Source organism: Cimex lectularius, unplaced genomic scaffold (genome assembly GCF_000648675.2).
Source record: "Cimex lectularius strain Harlan isolate CLEC.00 unplaced genomic scaffold, Clec_2.1 scaffold263, whole genome shotgun sequence".
In the NCBI taxonomy this organism is placed as follows: Eukaryota; Metazoa; Arthropoda; class Insecta; order Hemiptera; family Cimicidae; genus Cimex; species Cimex lectularius.
In genome coordinates, this window is record NW_019392788.1 from 128,980 (window position 1) to 153,208 (window position 24,229).

The 24,229-nt window shown below is 34.5% G+C and overlaps 1 protein-coding gene across 5 annotated transcripts in view; it reads left to right on the forward strand.

Annotated features, from left to right (window-relative positions):
- The window catches only part of LOC106667006 (protein phosphatase PHLPP-like protein), a 227,194-nt gene that overhangs the window by 97,861 nt on the left and 105,104 nt on the right, over nt 1-24,229 (forward strand). For all 5 annotated transcript variants that reach the window (XM_014394591.2, XM_014394593.2, XM_014394592.2 and 2 more), the window contains exons 4-5: nt 5,512-5,625; nt 11,683-11,855. In XM_014394591.2, coding sequence (XP_014250077.1) covers nt 5,512-5,625; nt 11,683-11,855 — 287 coding nt within the window. The remainder of the gene's footprint in view (nt 1-5,511; nt 5,626-11,682; nt 11,856-24,229) is intronic.

Sequence of the window (24,229 nt, forward strand, 5' to 3'; positions counted from 1 at the left end):
TAACTTGTAACAACAGTTCTCAACTTATTAGTAAAAAACATTTCTCAAACCCTGTTTTTCGGATAAATGAAATCTTCTACATTTTCAACCAATGACCAAGTTATTTATCATTTGACTTGCTCGTGGTACAGAAAGAAAAATATCGCATCGATTTCCTCGTACACATTGATTAACAGGACGATCTAGGTGAAACTAATTACAGCGCGATTCAGCCCGATGCTCAGTTCGGTTCACTGTTCCCAGCAGAAGAATCATTTCCAATTTTTCTTGTAATGTAAGAAATAGTTTTACGGTTTGCAAAGTAAGTCGAAGAACGTAAAAACTAAACTTCAGTCTAATGGATTTTAATATAAGGATTACCTATGTGTTTCATGCTGAAATGCATGCCATCATCGCTTGCGCCTTTGAAAATCATAAAACATATTGCACTGTAAAAAGCACCTCATAAGCATGTAAAAACTCACATTAAAATTACTCGGTGAATGCGAAATCTCATAAACTTTGGGAAACACCACAACCTGGTAATATTTTGGGTACAAGGACATAGAGGAATTTTGGGTAACGAAAAAGAAGACACACTGGTCAGAGGAGGATCTGCAAGACCTTGCCTTGCCAGACAGGGTACTACTCAGGGAAGTGAGAAAGCATACCGATCACTGGCATGTGAGATAAATCCACACAATATTGTAAAAAAACTGCCCATATTATCTTCGAATGAGAAGCATGGAGACATAACCGGAAGTAGGTACTTAAGCAAGGTACCGAGAAAATCCAGGAAAATGTAGCAATGACCTAATTCTTCTGTAAAAAAAGGACCGAGTCAATTGAAACGAATTAAAAACTAGGAAAGTACAATAAGCCATTGCAAGTCTACAGTGTCCACCTGGGAATATACAACCTGATTTTGGGTGCCAGGATAGAAAGAATTCTGGGTAATGAAGAAGCAAACTGGCTAGAATAGGTTCTGTAAGGACATATACAGGGTGTTCGGTTACTCGTGTTACAAACTTTGCTAGTGGATTCAACATTCAAAATGGAACCAAAAAGTCCTAATTAACTATGGTCGAATCTTTCGGAGTTATTCCACTTTTTTTTAAAGATTTCACGACCTTGCTTCAAATAAACAATGATATCTCAAAAAAAATGTTTTGGACAAATCCGTTGATACCACTGAAAACTATGGTAAATTTACAGTAAAATGTGATCAATAATAAACTTGTAAGAGCTCGTGAAATAAGCGTTTTAGTAGAGAGAACTTTGAAAAAAAAATTTTTTCAAATTCACTAATTTCGTGGTCCGCTTGACCAATTATTATCACATCTAAAAACCTTAATTAATTGTAATATATTAGTTGGTCAAGCGGACCACGAAATTAGTGAATTTAATGATTAAAAATGAAGTGTGCTTGACTAAAGCTTTCCGTGGTTATTTCATTTGTCGTCGAGAATCCAACCCGATTACACGACATTTGAAAAATGGCAAAAAGGAGGGAAAATTCAAAAGGTGCGGTTGAGATGGGAAGTTGGTGTCCGAGTGGATCGAGGTCACGATAGCTCAAGTGGTATAGCAGCGGCGTATCAAGCCGAAGATCGTGGGTTCGAATCCCGCTCGTGACACTGACTTTTTTATCACAACTAAAAACCTTTTTTTTCAAAGTTGAAAAATCACTATGGTGATTCTAAACTACTATTTCCAAACCTAGAGACCAGCAAATTTCATAAAACGTACTCCATTTAATATCCTTTTTTAGTGGTGTAATTTCTTCGTTAATTACTTTCTTCAAAGATGAAGAAATTAATGGAGTAATGAAAAAAAACAGTGGCTGATGGATTAGTAAGGATTTTATATTATTGGTAAGGAAAAAAGGATTTTAAATGGTGTACGTTTGCTGAAATTTGCTGATCTCTAGGATTGGAAATAGTAGTTTAGGTTCACCGTAGTAAGTTTTTCAATTTTGAAAAAAAAAAAAATTTCTAATTTCTTGCTACTAGAACGCTTATTTCTCGAACGTTTACAAGTTCAGTATTGATTACACTTATTCGAAATCTTACGTACTTTTCAACGGTATCAACGGATTTGTCCCAAACCTTTTAGTTTTGGAATTATCATTGTTTATTTGAAGCAAGGTGGTGAAATCTCAAAAAATCAGAAAAAGTGGGGTAACTCCGAAAATGTAGTCATTCGGACCAAAGTTCATTAGGAAATTTGGTTCCATTTTGAATGTAGAATCTACCGGCAAAGTTTTTAACCCGAATAGCCGAATACCTTGTATTGTCCCAGAACCTATACTTGGGATAACAAGATTCAACACAGACTCGTCAATCTCAGAATGGGTGCACAAAACATAAAAGCAGAAGTTGTCGAATTCCAAGTGCCAGATGCAGTAAACTCATGTCTAATGACCCCCACACCCAAACTGGCAAACAAATTGATGTAATTAGACAGAGTAAAACTTAAAAAAAAATATTAGTCACTGGCAACTGAGAAAGCATGTACACAACATGTGATGACCCCGTTTATAGGTTATGAAATGAGAAGGAGGAAACAGCCAACCATGTTATCTTGAATGCGAAGCAACCGCTCAATGGAGACATGGCTGGGGTGCAAAGAAAACCCAGGAAAAGGAATGTATCAGTGACAATCAGTTACTTCGTACTTCTTAGGAAAAGGATCGTGTCGATTGCGCGGAACTAAGGAACTAGGAAAGTACAAAACGCCAGAGGCTGCGGTGCTTGGAGAACAAACATGCCGACTTCCTATTATCCACCATTATGTATTAAAAAATTTCAAGCTTTTTTTATTATTCAAAATCCTCCAAGAAGAACCAATTTTTATTTACTTTTCTTTGTCAAACACTAATTTCTTTAAGTTTGTATTCGTGGACAGATTTTTTGATCAAGGTGTTAAGGAAATAACTTGAGAGCCCATTGCTCCATGTTAAATATTGTTTACATAACTATATTCAGCGTCCAACTTTTCAAAAATGTACTTGTTATTTGAAATAGTTCCGTATTCTTTTATCTTGGAGAGTTAAATCAAAACGTTCTGATTCATGAAGAAACTATTCAAAAAATAATTTAATAATAGTCACGGGATTTTTACCAAAAAGGCTCCAGTACACATATAGATAAGGACAGAATTTAAACTTGTTGAAGGTTAACAATTTTTTTAATGAATCAGAAGAACGAAAAAAAGAGACGCAAGGGCTAATGAAAAATTATTGTTATGGCCTGCTCACAATGTTCCCGCATAATTGTGAAATATAAGCACAGATTGTTTTAATATTTTTCTACTTAAATAATAAGGTCAGAGTAATAAGTGACACTAAATTAAATCTTAATGATAAGAAAAACTATTAAACTTTTAGGTTTCAAAAATAAAAGAATCAATCAAAAATTGTTAAGCTTTATGCATAGAGTCAAGTTTTCTCCGATGCAGATGATAAACGATTCATGTAGGTCTGTCAAAGTGAAAGGATAACTGTGTCCAAGGTTGAATCGAACGTTACTCAACACGAGCACTGAATCTCCAAAGTTTCCATTTTGGCAATGAAACCGGCCTTATTGAATTTTGGCAAAAATAAGCCATTTGGCCTGCGATCCTTGCAGTCCGGCTGCACGCTCCGGTTAAATGAGGGTTTTAAAACGGTCTAAGTTTATAAACTTTCTAAGTAGTCCGTTGTAAGTTTCTAAAGGAAGGGGACTTGCTCTTTACAGGTCATCTAACAATAAGACCTAATCATTTATCCTGTCCGTACAAGAAGTTTTTATTTATAATCACGGCTATTATAAGTATAAAGGATAAATTATGCAAAGCAAAATATTTCATACGTTAGCCTCAAAAGGTTAAAAGTTTGTATCTGATACACAAAAGTTCAGACGAAGTTAAGCAGTATGTACAGCTATAGCAACAGCAATAAAATGAACTAATTTCTATTGGAAACATATCTACATATTATTGATTTTAACGGGTATGTACATTTACAGTGCTCAAATTAAATGCTTGTTTTTTAATAAATTTATCGTTACTTCCGCGTCAGACCATTTTTCGTAATTACAGTTTTGAGAAAATGTCTCTAATGAATATAAAATGGGTAAAATAAACATTGGCTGTAAAAATTATATAACGCTCTTTTTTCATTTCATTAATAACGTTTAAAAAGTTAAAATTGATCACGGTATAAAATTGCTCTACGCCTGTCCAGTATTACATGCAAGTCGAATCTGCTAAAAATACAAAGGATGCAGAACAAATTCCTAAGACTAGTCACATCATCTCGCAGACGGACCAGGCTAGATCAACTCCACAGTGAAACAGACATATCTTGGATTTACGATGCGGTTAAGGCACAAACCTTAAATCTTCACTGTAAACTCGCCTCAAACAAGAACGTCCTCTGCAGATCGATTGGAAATTACTACACCCTGATTCCTTGGAAGCACAAACTATTGAAATCGATCCTACACTAAATAATTTGTACATACACGTGTCCACACTCGTTACACTTATCTATCTATCTATTTATTTATTCCTACAGAATAGACGCATGTTCATTGGAGCACACACATGTCCACACGTTACATTTAATTATTTATTTATGTATTCTTAGAGTGTGGATACATGTGAGTTCATGTGCATATGTATGCAATCCCCTATTTATATGTGAATGTATGTACATATTTATTTATTATCAAATTTATTATCTATTTATTTTCTAATTTATTATCTTACTATATAAGTTATTATCTAATTAAATATTTATTATATTTATTTATACTATTTATTCATCCTATTTATTATTTTACTTTTTAAATTATACATATAATGTTTATTCTTAATTTATAAATATGTACATATAAGTTATTTAAATTTGTTATCTCTCAAAAAGGTGATTCTCACTTAAAGTAGTTTTAAATTGGTCACATAAGTTAAAATCATTACTATGAATCAAAAATGACAGCGGTTTTTTTTTATAATCAGTTTTTGCAACGCAGTAACAGGCTAAATAATACAAAATGATTACAATATTAAGGTTGTAGAAGGTTATAAAGCCCAGTGTCTTTCGCACTTCTAACGCAAATGTAAAAAGAGTCAGGTTGCAATCTGCAATATGTAAATATTTGGTCAAATATACTAGTTTTTTTCTTCTTCTAAAAAGTTAAAAGAAAAAGTTCTCTAAGGCAAGTGAGAATAAGCGAATAAAGGTTCGTGTTCATCATTTGTTCTCTAGTTTTCATGGTTCGCTTGACCAATTAATATCTTTCAATTATTAAAGTTTTTAACTGAGATAAAAAAGTCATGTCACGAGCGGGATTCGAACCCACGACCTTCGGCTAGATACGCCGCTGCTCTACCGCTTGAGCTATCGTGACCTCGATCCACTCGGACACCAACTTCCCATCTCAACCGCACCTTTTGAATTTTTCCTCCTATTTGCCATTTTACAAAAAAAAGGCTAAATTTACTAGATTTTAATGTGCTTCTTTGTTAAATATATGAAATTCTTTGTAGGGCCTCGCTGGACAGGCCGGAGCGGAGAAGTTTGGCTTCTCAAAGGACTCGTTCTGCCTCAATGGAAGAAGAAGATCATCACTCTTTCTGCTGGCCTCATGATCATTCAATCGCGTAAGTAGCAATTACCCTGATCTCATAATGACGGGCGTCGAATTAGGGAGTGTTAAAAAAACAGTCCTATATTCGTTTTTACATTCTAGCTTGAGGGAATAAAAAGTGAAAGTTCTACGATATGAAAGTTCGATTTTCTATCATTTTGCACACCGTTTCTTATCGCTTTTTCTCCTTTCGACGCATGTTAATCTTTTAACCGTTTAATACGATCAGCTCACTCAATGTTATCATTGTGAAACCTTAGATTTGTTCTGACACACAATCACAAATCAGTTGCCAACTAATCCGTGATGTATGACTGCGCTTAACCGAACTTTGTTCTAATTTCTGCCGAAATATGCCGGTCAAAAACCTAAAATCAATAAATTGTGTCTCCTCTAGGCTTCTTTTACGGACAGTTTTAATTTTTGTGAACATACATTCTTTTAATATCTGAATAATGTCCCAGTGTAGTAATCGTATTGGGACCTCACCACTTAAAGAAAAAATTTAATTTTCAAATTTATTTGAAATTACTTACAGTTCTAAATTTCTAAAATAGTTTATAATAAATGTATAATAAATAACTTTACTTACGTCTTACTATTTATATAGGTTTGTATGTATATTTTACGTTTTATATTATTTGTTTATATGTGTATATATATACAGTACGTAATTGTATTTTTTTTGTATCATATATTATAATTTATACTTATACTTCTTGTACAATATTACAAAATATTGCAATTTTCCCCGTGTGATATATGTTATTTCAAGTCTCAAAATACATAACATAATTAAATTTAACGATGAGCTGGGTTATCGACCTGCTGGAAACATGAAGGTTTTTTTCGGAGGATCTACGGACAGAGTTGTGAGAACCTAAGTACAATTGTGCTTAAGTACTTCCTTCAAGTATTTAAGTAAATGTGTGAATGTATTATTTCAGGAACATCAGTGAAAGAAAGGGCGGGACAACGAAGTTATTTAAAATTTTCAAGTTCTTCAAAAGTAATTGCAAGTACAAGTACTTTTCCACGTACTTGCAATTTGACTTCCAGCGAGAACAAGTACAAGTAAAATACACGTACTTGTGTTTGTACTTGTGAACATTGAGTACAATTACAAGTATTTGTACCTGTACTTGTATGTTCCTGAGTACAATTAATTGTACTTAAACTTGTACTTGTACTTCCTTACAAGTAGTTGTAGTTGAAACTGTTGTCATTGTAAATTATTAATATCGCAATATTATTACCTCAATTTGAATTACAATTATAATAATTTTTCCCAACTAATGTTTTTAAACAATTTTACTGTATAGCTTTATTCATTCAATTTTATTCTTTTCTCACTAACAATCAATCCTTTCCTATTCAAATTGCCTTTACCGATGTCGCTATAATTAAGTAATCTCATCCCAAATATTTATACAGACATTGTATAAATTTTTACAATTACTACCTATTCCCTTAACAAATATAAAAGATCAATGTATGAGTCTTATACATTTAAAGTCTTAAGAGATCTCATTGAGATGGTTTTCTAGTTTAGAACTAAAATTATATTATAGATTAAAAACATCATAAGTTTAAACATTCTTTAAATACACTAGTAATAAATAATCAAATCCTATATATTAAATGAGACAAATGAAATAAAACTCGAACTCTTACGTTAAGATACTCGTGTACACAAACAAATACATACACAAATATCATTAGTAAAATATTCAAAGATAAAAATTTCAGACGATTCCCTCATCTCCAATATTAACTTTCTTACGGGTTTTTTCTCCCTTTGAACATTGCAGAACCTAATCACTACTTTATAAATATCAAGACCAAGTGGAGTTGATATGGTTTTATGGTATTGTGTTTCTATAATGTTGTAATTATATAGAATCAACTCAATATAATATGTCTTTATTGATACTGTATTTCCACACGGTCGGTTCAAAATGTGAATGCGAATTCAAATTCAAGCTATTAAATTCACAGATTGCTAAGTACGGGTTTAACAGCGGGCAGTTTATGTCTTTCAAAATAATCCAAACAAAATGTGACTAAATATAGGCAAAAACCCCATAAAAACAGTTTTTGCGCAGTATCTATAAATCCATCACACTGGTAAAGTTCCAAAAAAAGAAAGTACTCATTGTACTTAAAGTACAATTACTAACCACAAGTACAAGTACTTGAGTAATTGACCTTAACAAGTACAAGTCTTGAAGTGCATGTAATTGCACCCGGAGTAAACAAGTACAAGTACTTAGACTTGTACTTGTAATTTCAATTATATGTACTTGTACTTGAACTTATTCACTCTATTTCAATTCCAAGTACAGTATTTGTAATTGTACTTGCAACTATTTTTCAAGTACTGTACTCGTACTTTGTACTTAGTACTTGTAAGTACTGATTTTCCAACTCTGTCTACGGAAGAGGTCAACACAGAGAAAAACTTCCTTTCGGTTTTCGCCGAGCTTTCGACAGTTTTTTGTAAAGTGAAGATGACAGTATAAAAACTGTCGAAAGCTCGGTGAAAACCGAAGGAAGGTTTTCTCTGTGTTGACCTCTTCCGTAGATCCTCCGAAAAAAACTTCATAATTAAATTTGCTTAATTCCTATAATTCCTTAATATTTTACAATGCGTTTTTATTTTATAGATTTTTTTAGCACTAGAAATATACAGTATTATTGACGAAAATTTTACTATTTCAAGTAGTTCTCATATACCTATCTCTCCAGAAATTGTACCAAATATGTAAAAGAAACTTTTTGAAACTAGGAAAATATCTAGAATACTAAAATAGTTTGAAAAAGTAGATGTTTTAATCGTAATAAATGTTATTCCAAGTTGCCAAACGTGTAAATTTCTTAATATTTAAAAAAATGCGTTTTTATTTTATAGATTTTTTGCAGTGCTAGAACGATACAGTTTTATTTACGGAAATTTAAAAATATATGTTATGTCAAATACATTTGAAAATTAAAGGATCATTTTTTATTTCATTAACGTGTTTTGTTTTCCCTTTTTATACATTTTCAACTTAAAGATCCTTTTAAAAAATGCATAACTAATTTTGTAGATTTTTTTTTACAAAGATACCAGGAGATCCCTCCTGAGCACTGCAGCTGAACAACTTATTGTACTTTATCCCTGGCTCCATTTTTTGGGAGGCTCGCAACACAAGTGTGAATTGAGCCTTCGGTGTGCCGGTGTTCTTCCATCGAAGAAACTCGAAACTCATTTTTGAAGGGGGTTGGGACCAAATTCTGGGTCGCTGAGATCTCATCCAACTCCTTCCATTGATGAGTGCCGTGTCAATTTCTTTCAATTGCGGCCACCGGTCGTCCTCTTAGGTGTCAGAAAAAGTCCAGAGGCGACGGTGGGGATCGTACCCACGGCCGCGCGATCTACTAGCCGAGAGTCTGACGCCTTAACCACTCGGCTACCGCGGCCCCCATTTTTTACTTGCACATTTATTAAAAAATAAATACATATATATTGTACATATTTTATATTTTATTTCCTGCATAAATCCGGTCCCTAGTTAAGTCAGAACTTTGCGATTTGACGAGAGCGAAAGAGCTGTCATCTGAACATGTCTTTGACTCCAGCGCCTAGTCAAATCCTCAAACCGTTTTGACGGTCAAAAATCAGTCGCACACCTGACTTGAAAACGTGTTGAAACGACCGACTGACCGTTTGAGGTTGGGCTTGTAGCGTGATGGAACGCCAGAACTCAACTGGGCATGGAACTCAACTTTCTGGGACCCCCTCACACCTCAATCATGGAGTCTGAATGGCGTTTGGGCCCCCCTCGGTCAAAGTTCACTTTTTTGAGACCTCACACCTCACTCATGGCGTCTGAATGGCGTCAGCGACCTCCTCGGTCAATGTCCCACTTTCAGGAACCCCCTCACACCTCAATCATAAAGTCTGAATGGCGTCTGCGACCTCCTTGGTCAAAGTACAACTTTCTGGGACCCCGCCAGTTTACCCATGGTTTGGGCGCGTGATGGAACAGATATCTTGTTTGACGGTCTGCTTGTTATAGCCGGCTCAGTTTCGCTGTATTTGGTATTTGTTATCGTAACCTTTGTTACGACGTGTTTTGTACTTCATTTACTCAATATTCTACATTTTTTTAAATCAAAGAATGTTTCATAATTCACGTAATAAGAGATAAACTACTATTTATTTCTAGATACCGAGATTAACAGGTGTCTGGATGAAGTTAAAGGGATAAAAATTGAGCCGTTCCAACAATCCGCAATCCGCCCTCTCCAGGGATTAATCAAAATGCAAATGGGCTAAGAATGGAGGAGATATAATCTGTTTAAAAGTTGCGCCGGGATAGGTCTGATGGAAATTGGTCATTGTCGAGCTGGCGGGTAGCCAGGCGGAATTAAACTTGAGTTAGCCCTGGAGCAGTGTGAGAAACCGTTAATATTACACCTTTTCGATCCTTATCTATTCGAGTGGAATTAAACCGTTTGAGTACTTGTTGATTTGGGGCCTAGATAGCCGAGGGGTTGACGTACGTGATTTACATACACCCTGCTTTCTATTTTGTAAAAAAAACCGAAGACATCAAAGAAAAAAATTAAGCCATTAATTATATTTTTTTTATCACATGTTACAAAAGATAAATTCCTAAGAAATCTGCCATAAAGTATAATTCAGTTTGGATGCATTTGCTAAGACAAATAATGGATTCGAATAAAGGCCTAAGAATATGAATGCAAATCTAAGAAATGACTTCTATTGCCGAAATTGCTTCTATTAAAAAACCTTTCAAAAAGACAGACAAATGGCAAATATTCGAAAACTATTATTGTTCGTTGCTTTTTTCCGTGTAATAATTGTTATTTCAAGACGTAAAATGTTTGAGCTGGCAGAAAAAGGAAAGAAGGCGTACTTGGCTTTTGGTGGTCTGTATGTTGGATTGATGGAGGAGATCCACAGGCCGCTTCGTGAAGTTGCGGTCGCAGTTGGAAATTGTGGAAAGATGGATAGAATTAGAAATTAGTGAAAATACGGGAAAAACGTCGGGTTTCCAGGGTTTTTGTTGAGAAGGGGACAAACTTACGGATAAGAAAGAGAGGATTTTTCAAAATCTAGGGTAGACTGAGCACTTTCAAGGTTTTGACGATGGTGGGTAAGGACTGAGGGGGCGGAATTAAGATTGGTGGAAGTGCAGGATAAATAGGCAAAGTACACATGACTCTTTCCTGAGCCCAAAGATCATAATATAATTACATATATATATATANCCCACCATTTGAATTTTCCCTCTTCGCCATTTTTCAGTTCAGTCAGTTTTTATCTCAACTAAAAACCTTAATTAATTGAAAGATATTAATTGGTCAAGCGGACCACGAAAACTAGTGAATTTAATAAGTTAAATGAAGTATATCTTCACTAAAGCTCTTCGTGACCATTCCATTTGTCGCCGAGAATCAAATAGATTACACGACATTTGAAAAATGGCAAAAAAGAGGGAAAATTCAAAAGGTGGGGTTGAGATGGAAGTTAATGTCCGAGTGGATCGAGCCACTGGTGTTTCGGTTTTTATCTTTTTTTAAGGAAAAATTGGGAGCTTCTTGTATATGTAGCTGGTTTAGTTAATCGTTGTTTTCATATTAACTTTAACTAACACTAATACCACTAACTTTTTCAATTTATTTAAGAATTTTTACAAATGAATACAGGATTTAAAACTTGCTTGATTTGTGTGTTGGAATTATTTAAGTGTGATATACTAGGTGTGCGTGTTTTTGTTTATTCGAACCACGGATTTTATATTAAAAATATTCATTTAGTGTTCGAATATTTGTAAGAAATTTTCTTAAAGGCTTTAAAAAACAGTTCGACTACATTTGATGAGAATAGTCTGACTTAACTTAAAAAAAACAAAAAAAAAACATTTACTATCATAGCACTCAAGGTAAAACATGCTGAACGTGTTTCAGACAAGGTTACAAGTCCATATTACATATAATTACTCTTAACTGTGAAAAATTTGTCATATGTGTAATTAAGTTTTCTTTTAACATTTCATAGTGGAAGGTGGTGACTGGGGTAAGGAGGCGGTCCTTGTGGAGGCGGTGGGGACCGGGGACGGGCCTAGAGGCGGCAGATCCGTCCTCAAAGTCACATCGCAAGGTCACAGATCTCTCTATCTCGGTTTCGATTTGCCCTGGCAGCAACGTCTCTGGCACTCATGGCTCAAACAGGTACTTGAAAAATGAACTGATAATACGAAAAGTAGATAATACATTTTTAAAATATTTGCTTAGACCACATACCGACGAGATTTAACTCTGCGATATATTAAATTCACTAGTTTTCGTGGTCCGCTTGACCAATTAATATTTTTCAATTAATTAAGGTTTTTAGTTGAGATAAAAAAAGTCAGTGTCACAAGCGGGATTGGAAACCAAGACGTTCGGCTAGATACGCCGCTACTCTACCACTTGAAAAATGGCAAAAAGGAGGGAAAATTCAAACGGTGGGGTTGAGATGGGAAGTTAGTGTCCGAGTGGATCGAGCCACTGGTGTTTCGGTTTTTATCTTTTTTTAAGGAAAAATCTTCTTGAATGTGTGAGTGGTAGAGTAGAGGGATATCTAGCCGAAGATCGTGGGTTCGAATCCCGCTCGTGACATTGACTTTTTTATCTCAACTAAAAAGCTTAATGAATTGAAAGATTGGTCAAGCGGACCACGAAAACTAGTGAATCTGCGATCTCTGCTGACTTAGTTTGGTTGCCAACAGGAGAACCTGATTTATTATGTAAAATAGCAACATGTTAACTTTTAAAATTTTCAATTTGTTTATTTTTTATGTGGGTTCGCACCTGACGGGGTCTGTTATGACTTCCGGGGAGTCGGTGTTTTTAAACTTTGTTCAATATTTTATGAGAATTTGCAATTTCTAAAATAACATGTTTGACGATACAATTTACAACTACTTGGAGGCGGGAAAGTAATATCAATGTCCTATTTTTATTTTTATTTTTTTTTTTTTTTTGAGGGGGGTTATGATACTATATTACCTATGTATTCGTTTTGTTTTTGTCTTACAACATTTTCCTACTTTACTTCACAAAATAGACTTCACTACCTACTCCCTAGAAAGGAGGTCGTGGAGCCATTTCCTCTTAAGACACTTTATGGAATTGTAGGGATGGATTCTGTTCTACAACTAGACACGAGGCTATTAAGGTAACGGGAAAATTTATTGCAGAATTTCCTAAATTTTATAGGAACCAATTTTTGGATAATTGGGATTTTAAGCTCTAGAGGAGAGAAGAATTGGAGACACGAACTGAGTACTTTAGAGTGAAAGGATTGGAGGCGTTGAATACTGGAAAAATTATCAGCTCCAACCAGTTTTTTACAGCATGTCCAAAGTGGTTTAGTAGCGTTGTGTAGATTGTAAGTTTTTTCTTTCGTCGTTACCTTGAATTGTTATTCTGAAAATTTAGTAGAAGAGACCCTCTGTTAAGGTCTAGTCGTTTCAATCGCATATTTCACGTTAAGCGTGAGTCTAGTGGGACCCAAGGTTGGATTTGAGTTTGGAACAGTATTATAGCACATTGTTTGAGATTTGCTTCGGAGTTTAAATGTGACATGGACGCACACGCTTTGATTTACGTCTAGTTTACCAATGTCCTGTACATAAGATATGTATCTGCTGATTCTCCGAAGCACACGCAGGATCCGGTATAGAGGACATGGCTGTGTCATCGGCAAAAGATGGAAAGAGGGTGGTTGGTGTAGTAGGAACATTTGCAGTATAAAGGATAAAGAGCGAACTGTCCTGCAGTACTCCGGCGGTCATAGAGATTCAGTGTAACATGATCCTTGCCGGACCCGAAAGAACCTATTTTAGATAAGAGTGGAGGATTAAGTAGAGTGTATTCAGGACTCCCTTTAATGTGTACGGGAGACCCTTAGGTCACAAGTCACCCATACGATATTCTTTGCTCTTAAAGGAGATGGATACACGGTCTACAACGCGAAACATTTGCTGGCATGTGTTATGATAACGGCGCAAGCCAACTGATAATCTGGGAGAAGGTTAGTGATTTAACTTTGGTAATAGTTAAGAAGAATTTTTTCAAATACTTTAGGCATGATGAAAAGTATGCTAATTAGACGATATTTTGATGCTTTTTGTGCTGGTTTGCCAGATTTCAGGAAGGGGAAGATATTCGATTATTTCCAGAGTAACGGAAAATTGGTAGTGCGGAATAGACAATTGTAGAGGTATATGAGGAATACAATAGCTTTTTGAGGGAAGTGTTGGAGATTTGGAATGTAATTAGGTCAAAACCAGTAGCTTTGCGGTTTGGAAATGTGGCAGGATATATTTGACCTCAGCTCGTGGCTTTCGGAGGGAGGCTCATAGGAAAGGGAGATATGACGTATTCGTCAATATGTATTTCGAATGAAACATTGTCAGCCTCAGAAGGAAAGTTTTCAAAAATACGCCCTTCTGCAAGTATGCTAAACAAACTTAGGACCCTTAGAGTGACGACTTGACCGTTGCGCCCACCAACCCTTCAAAAACAATTTTTATTTAAAAAAAAGATACGTCCTACTCATGTGAAATCAAACAATACTTTTTTTTCGAACGAGGTTTCGTAAAAGTAGAGGTTAACCCTCGAGGTGTAATGCAGGGCCGTTGGATTCGAACCCGGGACCTTTTCCTTACAGTACAATGAGCGCCGTGTCAACGCCTAAACGTTGTGGCCAATGACGCCCCCCAATACTGATATTTTACTAATTTTTCCGAGTGGCCCTTACTTTCAACTTCAGGGTCCTTAGAGTATAAAGTATCGTTCTAAGCACTAAGTCATTGCTCTGAGTATATAGAAAACATTTTTAATAATGTACTTTTACCATTTAGGGCTTTTTTTATTATATGTATTCTACATGCTTCATACAATACATATGAATTCTACTATATTCTACATTCATACAACATTACGTGTAATACAATAACCAGAAATATAAAATATATAAAATGTGTGTNTATTATGGCGAAAAGACAATTACTGAAACTGTTAAGTAATAATAAATAACGTTAATAAGTAGAAACTAATTAAAAACTAAATAAACAAATAACTTAACATTTAACTAAATTACATTAAAATCTATTGCTTTAATGAATGTGTCAAAATGTTTTTAATATTCTCTCTTCATGAGCTCCTTCTCATCAGGTGGCCACTTCTTGTCTTGCAGTAGGCACTTTCGTATCCAAACATTACGCAGTGGTTCTATTAGTGGGCACTCATATATTAGGTGTTTAATGCTTTGTTCTACTGGGATATTAGGCAGGCATGATGAAGGCTATGAGGATGAAGATTCTCTTACATGAAAGCGGAAAAAATAGCTGTTGTTTGGGCCGTGTTCGGTTAAGATGTGCGTTAGTGGTGCGGCTGGAATCTATCGGCAACTTTGGGAAAGAACTTTCCTGTCTGCTTTCCATTATATGTACTTGACCAAGCATTTTCCCATTTTTCCAGGCTCTCTTCGAAAAGTTTATTTATAATTGATGACTTTTGAAGTTTGTTGTATGCCAAATTCAAACTCTCGTCAGTAGATGCTAATTTGGCCAGTCTGTCAGCTTCTTCATTTCCCTCTATGCCAATTTCCGCAATGAGCCTTAACCCAGCCTAGTTGTACATTAACCTTCTGTTTGACTAGAGTTTGAATAATTTTCCTTATTTGCTGCAGATTATTATAATTAATAATTGATTCTAAGGGCACTTGACTGTCACTTAAAATGATAAATTTGGCAATATTCCCTTCTGATTTTATTCATAGCCCATTGCAAGCTCTTCAGGATGGCCAAAAGTTCGGCTTGATTATTGGAACATGCCTGATGCAGTCTGTATTTTTTTTCATAAATTTTGGAACCATTTTGGAAATAAACAAAAGCACTACCTACACCAACCTCTGATTTGCTTCCGTCAGTATATATAGACATATAATCACCATCGGCCATTTCGGTAGTACGTAGATACTGGATGTCAATAGCATCTGCCGGGTGTTTCCACTCTTTATATTGCAATGGTCTATCATATGTTGTGCCTTGAAGCTCAACATTACCATTTTTCACTATTTCGTGTAATTTTTTAAGTTGAGCTATCTTTATTCCTATAGGCATTATATTCGCAACAACACAAGCCGCTTCATATGAAATGGTATGATACCCTTTAATCATCCTTATTGCCATGATTCTTTGCACTCGCTGCAGTTTTGCCATTATTTTCATATTATTTATAACAGAATCAGCCCACACAGGCGAAGCATAGGTAATCCTCGGAACCACTGCACCATCATACATCAATCTAAGGGCCTCGGAGTTTAGTCCCCAGCTTACTTTTGTTGATGGCCCACCATTTAGGGCTTGTGTACTACCGAAAGCACAGTCTACTGCGCCAAAACATAACTGATTTTAATAGATATAACTTTCATTGTGGTTCTTCTTATGTCCCATCGTGAAAAGAAAACCATGAACCTTTCAAACTCCTATGTTATAAGTTCACCACGCTTGGATTCTTGCCTTCTGTTGGCTGATTGTCAAAATAATTGCTCGGCGGATTGTTTTTCGCAAAAATTATGTTCTACTTATTGCTTTCTAAACAAAAATCTAAAATAGTCAAGGAATTATCCCCATAATTAATCCTCATTTCTATTGTTCCATCAAACGGAATTTCCTTTTTTCCAAAGGGTCGTACTTTCAGACAACACATTTTCCTCCGTCATTTTCAGAATTCGTTAAGTTCATAGAAGATTGTCGTCACTTAATAGAGTTGGTTATTCTCGTTGTTCTTCAGGCTTGCCCATGATGGATGTTAATAGACCTATTTAACTATAAATACAAGAATGAGAATGAATTTAAAAGCATGCAAATGTGTCTTTTATTTACACGAGGTTTCATAAACGGTTATTTATTGTTGTGGCGTTGTGCTCTAGGCAACCTGCTACGTTTCATAAATACACATAAGCACATCAGTAAAAAACATAGAAATTCCTCCTCAGTCATCAAGCGAATCTTTCACGAGAAAAATTAATAACGAAGAGGAAATTTCAATTTAATCATTGAAGAGGATTTTATGTAATCTTCTTTATAAAAAAAAATTGTACACAGACTAGCAAACTGGGCAATGTAATCCGGTAACATGTATCATTAAAAATAATCCTCCTATTGTAAAATCAGTCCTTGAAAGAAAATTGGTTTTAATAAAGAAGAAATATATGATCTTTTAAGTTTGAAAAGCTTGAGATTGATGGTTTAAAAGTTTTTTTATGGACAAAACGCTTGCAAATAAAGAGAACTTGTTTCCACCATCATCATCTTCATCTAGTTCTAGGTTCATCCAGTTGCGAAGAGAAAAGGGTTGTTAAGAAAAACTGAAAGAATTTCAGGTCATTCTAAAGAAAGACATTGTTAGAAATGAAAAGAAAAATTTAAAAATCTCAACAATGACATCTTTTCCAAGAGGCGACTTTCTAGTCTTCAAAGGAAAAATGGATTTTCAACTAGAGCGAAAAAAACTAGAGCTTTTTGTACTTGTTGACTGAAAGATGTATGGGATGCAAGATACTTTAAAAGGCCTTTACTAGCTTTATAATATCTCATTACCGACATGCTTCGTATAATATATAATTAAGGCTTTAGTTTTTTTTTTTAATCTTTTAGGATTCATGTAGGTTACTTTGTTACTTTTCTATTTATACGGTTATTTTCTTATTTATTTTTATTATGCAAAGCTCTGGCGTATCAAGTGCAGAGTTGAATAGGCTACTTATTATACTAAATTAATTATACACAATTTTTCATTGCGAAAAAAATTGTGTATAATTAATTCAGTTATGCATAATTAACAATAAAGAGATAACAATTATAAAAGCTACTTATTACATATACACAATCATTTCTTTTAAATTTTTAACCCCCTCGGAATTAAAAGAACGCATTTGGAATTTAAGAAGGTACTGATTGAAGAATAATAAAAAAAGTAAAACTGCATTCAATTAATTATTATTTTTATGTAAGGTCTTGGTTGAGATAAAAAAGTCCTTGTCACGAGCGGGATTCGAACCCACGACCTTTGACTAAATAAGTCGCTTCTCTACCACTTGAGCTAACGTGACTTCGATCCTCATCATAGCGCAAGTGGCAGAGTAGCAGCGTATTTAGCCGAAGGTCGTGGGTTCGAATCCCGCTCGTGAGACTGACTTTTTTATCTTAATCAAGGCCTTACATAAAAAGAATATTTAATTGAAAAGAAGTAATTTGGTCAATTGACCACTATAATGTAAATGTAAAACTGCTTGCTCACTGCTTTTCCTATTCGACTCGTTTGTTCTAAAGGGAAATGAGGTTCCAGAAGTCTGAAGGCGGATGTTAAAACGATGAAAACAATGGGTAAAAAGGAGTCGATACAGTTCAAACTAAGACAACCTACCTGGACGTAATAATTAGAAAAACCGTCCATATGTCTCCTCCCGTCATTACCGTTCGACCGGAGAACAAAACGGCGAAAGTACAAGATTCCAAAAATTTATTTTCACCCCAACAGAAGCTGATTTGACGTAAATAAGAGATCCGTTACGGCTCGGCGGCTCGGTCGTTTCTCCCAAAGGAGGATGTGTCGGTGGAAGAAAAGAAAAAGAGTGGGAGCCCGGACGGGATGTGTCACATGTCCACAGTGCGTGCCCTCGGAACGGCCCGGGTGCTCGGCTTCCCTCCGGCACAACGACATGACAACAAATGGATTCACAGGTGAATATTTACCATTTAAAAAGAACTGTTAACACTGCGCGTCTTACCTGCCAAATCGCTCAAGATCCTGCTTACTTATTTTAAGCAATATTTCAATTATTTCACCTGCAGAAAAAGTACCTCTAGAGATCTCGGGGTAATAAAAAATCGAAATGATTATATTTAGTGGTCTATTGACCAAATTAATTCTTTCAATAAATTAATCTTTTTATGTAAGGTTTTGGTTGAAACTTGAAAGAAGTAATTCGGTCAATAGACCAATAAATATAGTGGATTTAATAAATAAAACGAATTATAACTTCACTAACAGCCCCCACTGGCCACTTCATACGTCGCCGAAAATCAAATCCTAATTGCACGACATTTGAAAAATTGCAAAAAGAAGGGAAAATTCGAAAGGTTGTAAGTTGAGATGGGGAGTTGGTGTCCGAGTGGATCGAAGTCACGATAGCTCAAGTGGTAGAGCAGCGGCGTATCAAGCCGAAGGTCGTGGGTTCGAATCCCGCTTGTGACACTGACGTTTTCATTTCAACCAAAACCTTACAATTTTACAGTTGTGAATACATAAAAAGATTAAATAATTTAAAAAATCTTAAATATTATAATCATTTTTCCCCAAACAAACTTCATTTCATAAAAAAAACTGTTTTGTATTAAAAAAACTATTTTTAAGAGTTTTTCTGAGATTTTTTTTTTCATTTTCATTATACAAAACAATTAAACAATTTGTTTGGAGATATTTTAATTCGAAATTCGGGGTTTCGAACCCCGCTCGTGGCACTGACTTTTTAATTTCAACCAAACCTTACATAAAAAGATTAAATAATTGAAAAAATCTTAAATATTATAAACATTTTCCCCCCAAAAAAACATCATTTCATAAAAAAACTGTTTTGTATAAAAAAAATAGTTTTAAGAGGTTTTCTGAGAATTTTTTTCATTTTCATTATGCGAAACAATTTAACAATTTGTTTTGAGATCTTTTAATTCGAAATTCGGGGATTCGAACCCCGCTCATGGCACTGACTTATTTCATTTCCACCAAAACCTTACATAAAAAGATTAATTAATTGAAAAAACTTAAATATTATTGTTATTTAAAAAAAACTTCATTCCATAAAAAACTGTTTTTCTATTAAAAAAAATAGTTTTAACAGTTTTTCTGAGAATTTTTTTCATTTTTATTATACAAAACAATTTAACAATTTGTTTCGAGATTTTTTAATTCGAAATTCGGGGATTCGAACCCCGCTCGTGGCACTGACTTATTTCATTTCAACCAAAACCTTACATAAAAAGATTAATTAATTGAAAAAACTTAAATATTATTGTTATTTTTAAAAAAAACTTCATTCCATAAAAAAACTGTTTTGTATAAAAAATAGTTTTAACAGTTTTTCTGAGAAATTTTTTCATTTTTATTTTTCAATACAATTTTACAATTTGTTTTGAGATTTTTTAATTCGAAATTCGGGGATTCGAACCCCGCTCGTGGCACTGACTTTTTAATTTCAACCCAAACCTTACATAAAAAGATTAATTGATCGAAAGAAATAATCAAAACATTGAACGTGATTTGAATAGGTACAAACTTTTCAGTAAAATTGGTAATAAAAATGTTTAGGTTAGATACTAAACGTCGATTTATCAATGGCAATAAATCCAGCCAATTAATAAAACATTATTGACAATTTTTATTTGTATTTAAGAATAAACCTTCCATAAATTTTAAGAAGTTTATGAATGAAACAATACAAATTTCTTTTATTTGTGCTGTTTTTTAACCTGTGTAAAATCTTAGAAGAATACGTCAAGCATGTGTAACGCGAGTCTATCCTTACACGAGTTGATCTAATCATACATATGATGGTAGTGCTCCCGTTATGAAAATTCTTCTTGTCACGAGATGATTAGTTTGTTTGCTTCTGTATGTAGAAAAAACGATATGACAATATTAGGTAGGTTGTCGTTGGAACGAACATATCAAAATAAACTGATGTTTCATCATTATATTCTTTAATTAAATACTTACTCAATTAGAATCGTAGAGTTGTTCTTAATTATAGTAAAGTGTGGAAGCTGAAGTGCTATTCAGGTGTACTTCATTGTTTGCTTTCAGACTAAGCCGTCACGGCGTATTTTAACAAATGAAAAAGTCCTTCTATTTAGACCCGAGGGGTTGTAGTGTGAAGAGGACGCGTAAAAAGTCCTTGCATAATTTATCATCAGGTTGATGAAGAACGGGCCTAGAATAGGCATTGGATACATTTTCCCCTTCGCTGTGCTTCTTCATCTCTCAACTGTGATACATTTATCCCGTGGAAATTTGAATTTGGGGCAGCGTGATTTACGGTAGTCTTAGACAATAGGCATAATTATTAATACAAAACATGCTTTGTCTATCTCACTGGGTATTTTCTTAAATTAAACGCTTTAATTAAAACAAATTTCTGTTTTTCCTTTGAGAATTTGTGCTTATTAAGTTTTTGCTTCTCTTTCAATGTTATCGACCGATTTTTCTAATAATCTTTTAGAATCATTAAGTATATATTTTAAATCGTTACTGCTAAGAAATTATAAGAAAATCAATATGCAGTTTGCGAGAAAAAAATTTATTAAGTTAGTTAAAAAAACTATAATTACATTGATGAACAAAATCACTCTTAAATTTGAATGTATTTAGGATTAGTCATATTTTGCATACCAAATACCACGTTGGGTTGTAAAAATGAGACATTTAAAAAGAAAATGTTTATTATCTAATATTAAAGATTAAAATAATAATAATAAAACAAGATTATTAAGTAAAGAGAAAAAAAAAACAGAAAATTAAAAAATAAATAGAAATGTTAAAAAAAATAATGTTGTCCCCTTTAACACCAAGTATTTCACCTTTGGCACGAATCACGTTCGTCAAACGCCATTGCATCCCTTGGAAAAGATTTCTGGTAAAATCCTGAGGACTTTTTTTCCATTCATCAAGAACAGCCGTTTCCAAGTCTTCTGGGGTGTTGGATAGGAACTAGGTTTCACCGTCATACTTGAGTTGGTCAAAAGTTGGTTTCAAATGTTTTGATGATTTGTGGTGATTAGTGACCGTTAATCGATAATTCTTCAGAGACCGTGAGATGCTGTCTGGTGTGGTGTAGGTTTCAGAAAAACATTTTCTTTATCGTGCCAACGTTTCGATCTTTATCGAGATCATCTTCAGGGCTCAAAGTGTTTGTTTTCCGTGTAGATGTGTCATTCTTGCGTGTCGTGTTGAGTGGGCACTCTATAATAAATCTTCGAGCAAATCCATATACTATCCTTTAAAGCTTTTATACTCTTTGTAATTGACTTTTGCCTTCTTGCGCTATTCTTTTCAAGCCGTGTGGAAGATGACAATGACCGTCGGCTGTGGCCAGTAACTAGACCTGCAATAATACGTAATAAATGAAAATTGATCTTAAACCAACTTGGGTTAATTATCTGGCGAGTACTATCGAGCTTTTTTCTGACAGCTTAAAGCCAAACCGTGGTTTTCAGAAAAGGGCAGGCAAAAGGAATTCTATTCAATTATTTTCAGAATGGAAACTAACCACGGCCTGTGGGGGAGTTATATGCATAGAATTGGAATAAACATTTCCCCTAACTGCCCAATATGCGACAGTCCATCAAATTTCAGTCATACTAGAATGCTCAGAGTATGATAACTCAGAGGAAAAAATTATTGGATGATTTGTACAGTGACCCCAGTATATTTGGCCCAATATACTACTTGAAACGCTATTGGAAAGTAACAACATGATGGTTTTGGATTTAATTTACAAATTTCTTAAATCAATTAACATGCCGTTCTGAGGTCCGGGAAAAAACATACTAAAATAATGAAGATAATATTTTTTTAAAAATCTTATGGCAATATTTTCAAAGGAAAAAGTCAAGGAAAAACTTACAACCGTTCGAATTTTCCCTCTTTTGGCCATTTTTTAAATTTCATTTTAATTAATATGGTCAATTATGACCGCTAACCACACATGGATTAATATGCGTTTGTTTAAGGGTCTAGCTATAATTTTGAAAGACTAAAAACATCTATAAATGTAAATTCAATCAAAAATTTATATTTAGGGGTCTCTAGAGAGAGTAAAACGAAATTTTATATTATTTTCACGAAAAAAATTTGACCTAGCTACTTCAAAAATATTTAGTTTTTAGAAAATTTTATTGATAAACTTGGTTATTGGTAAATTTTGATAGCTTTTAGTATATTTTTATTGCAATCTACATAAAACCTTGTGTAAAATGATAGGTTCACATAGTTGATTTGAGTAAGCAGAACGGCGAAATAAAAATATTAGAATATGGTCAATTTCACACATAGATTAATATGCATTTTTTTAAGGGACTATCAATAATTATTCAGAAATCGTGAGATGCGGTCTGGTATGATGTAGGTTTCAGAAAATAATTTTCTTTATCGTGCCAACGTTTCGATCTTTATTGAGATCATCTTCAGGGTTCAAAGTGTTTGTCTTCTGTGTAATTGTGTCATTCTTGCGTGTCGTGTTGAGTGGGAACTCTAGAATAGATCTTCGAGCAAATCCATATACTATCCTTTAAAGCTTTTATACTCTTTGTAATTGACTTTTGCCTTCTTGCGCTATTCTTTTCAAGCCGTGTGGAAGATGACAATGACCGTCGGCTGTGTCCAGTAACTAGGCCTGCAATAATACGTAATAAATGAAAATTGATCTTAAACCAACTTGGGTTAATTATCTGTTGTGTAAGAACCTTGTGGTATTGCTAACGACTGCAAGGAACAAATAAGCGCTTATGGTTGGCCTAGTTACTGGCCACAGTCGACGGTAGTAAGGCCCATTGTCACTTAATCTTCCAAAAAGGCTTGAAAACAACACGACACGCAAGAATGGCACAATTACACAGAAGACAAACAATTTGAGGCCTGAAGATGATCTCGATAAAGATCGAAACGTTGGCACGTCAAAGAAAATATTTTTCTGAAACCTACATCACACCAGACCGCATCTCACGATCTCTGAATAATTAAGTTTGGTGATTATTTGGTGCGTGAAATTTGTCTGTCAGTGAATTTACCAAATTTCATGATCTTGGGAATTTTTTTGTACTACATTTATTTGGCTACCCATTTGTCAGCCGCTCTGGATTAATAAAATGATATTAATCATTTAAGAGTTCTGTTATCGATATTCTTTTCAGACGTTTACGTGGTAATTGCGATGAACTGAGTAATCGTATTTGTGTGTTAGTGTGATTCTGTAATTTACTGTGAAAATATATGTTTTTATTGATGAAAAACCTATTGTCAGATAAAGATCTCTGTGAAGTGTTTTTTTTGTACGAGGGTTCGCAACAGCAGAGGTTATATCAACCCTCGGGGTGCCGGTGTTTTTGAAAAAAAGCCCATTTGTAAGTATGTCGGTAATGTAATCCAGTGGTCCTGCTTCGAACCCGAGACCTTTACCTTACAGTGATGAGCGCCGTGTCAACGCTTAAACCGTTGCAGCCACCGACGCCTCCCGGACGTGTGTTATTGTTTGCGTAAAAAGGGGCAGAAACAATTAGTCTTACAATTTTGGAGTGAAACGTTTGTAATCTTCGAATAAATATTTGGCCGATCCGTGATGTTGTCAACCGCACATCCAAATAGGTTTTAGTAAGTATGTGAATGACGGAAGTTTTGATTTTAATGATATTTCACTATTTTTCGTGGTCCGCTTGACCAATTAATTATGGTTTTCAGTTGAGATAAAAAGTCAGTGTCACGAGCGGGATTCGAACACA